Here is an 880-nt window from a genome sequence, read left to right as displayed (position 1 = left end):
ATCGAACCGAAACGGATACGTTGAGAGAAGAGGCTAAATCGTTGCACGACGAGATTGCTTCCGCAAAAGAAAAACTGGCCGAAAGCCTCGCCGACAACGAGAAGATAACCGGAAAGCACCGTACGTCGGTCGCGGACGCGAACAGCATGGGCAAACGGAACAAGAGGCTAGAATCCAAATTGGCGAAGGTCGTGGAAGAAAGAGACAAGCACAAAAAGGAGGTCCAGCGAACAAACAAGTTGCACGAAATGTTGAAAAAAGACATCGAAAAAACGAAAGAGAATTTACAGAGCTCTGAATCGGAATTACGTCAACAGCGTAACGAAATCGAAAGAACGCGAACGAAAACGGCCGATTACAAACGGGAGGTCGATCAGTTGCAGAACACCATATCCGATTTCCGAAAAAAGCGCAAAATCTTGGAATCCGAAATCGACCGTTTGCGCCAACAGTTGACTTCAACGAAGGAGTTGCACAAGGTTTCCGCGGACGAAACCGAAAGAACGCGAACGAAGACGGCCGATTACAAACGGGAGGTCGATCAGTTGCAGAACACCATATCCGATTTCCGAAAAGAGCGCAAAAACTCGGAATCCGAAATCGATCGATTACGCAAACAGTTGACGTTGCACAAGGATTCCACGAACGAAACCGAAAGAATGCGAACGAAAACGGCCGATTACAAACGGGAGGTCGATCAGTTGCAAAACACCATATCCGATTTGCGAAAAGAGCTCAAAACCTCGGAATCTAAAATCGACCGTTTGCGCCAACAGTTGACTTCAACGAAGGAGTTGCACAGGGTTTCCGCGGACGAAACCGAGAGAATGAGAACGAAAACGGCAGAAGTCGATCGGTTGCAGAACACCATCTCCGATTT

General features: G+C 47.8%; 1 protein-coding gene across 1 annotated transcript; it reads left to right on the top strand.

The window, feature by feature from the left end:
• Positions 1 to 5: 5 nt before the first annotated feature.
• On the top strand, positions 6 to 856 carry LOC117112488 (spindle pole body component 110-like; the record flags this gene model as incomplete). The annotated part of the gene is made up of 2 exons (XM_033255576.1): positions 6 to 775; positions 827 to 856. Coding segments are annotated over 2 exons (800 nt in total), but the record flags the coding sequence as incomplete, so codon positions are not given.
• Positions 857 to 880: the final 24 nt, after the last annotated feature.

Source organism: Anneissia japonica, unplaced genomic scaffold, assembly GCF_011630105.1.
Source record: "Anneissia japonica isolate Jap-2015-1 unplaced genomic scaffold, ASM1163010v1 scaffold117566_len880_cov78, whole genome shotgun sequence".
NCBI lineage: Eukaryota > Metazoa > Echinodermata > Crinoidea > Comatulida > Comatulidae > Anneissia > Anneissia japonica.
This window is presented reverse-complemented; position numbering and strand designations above follow the sequence as displayed.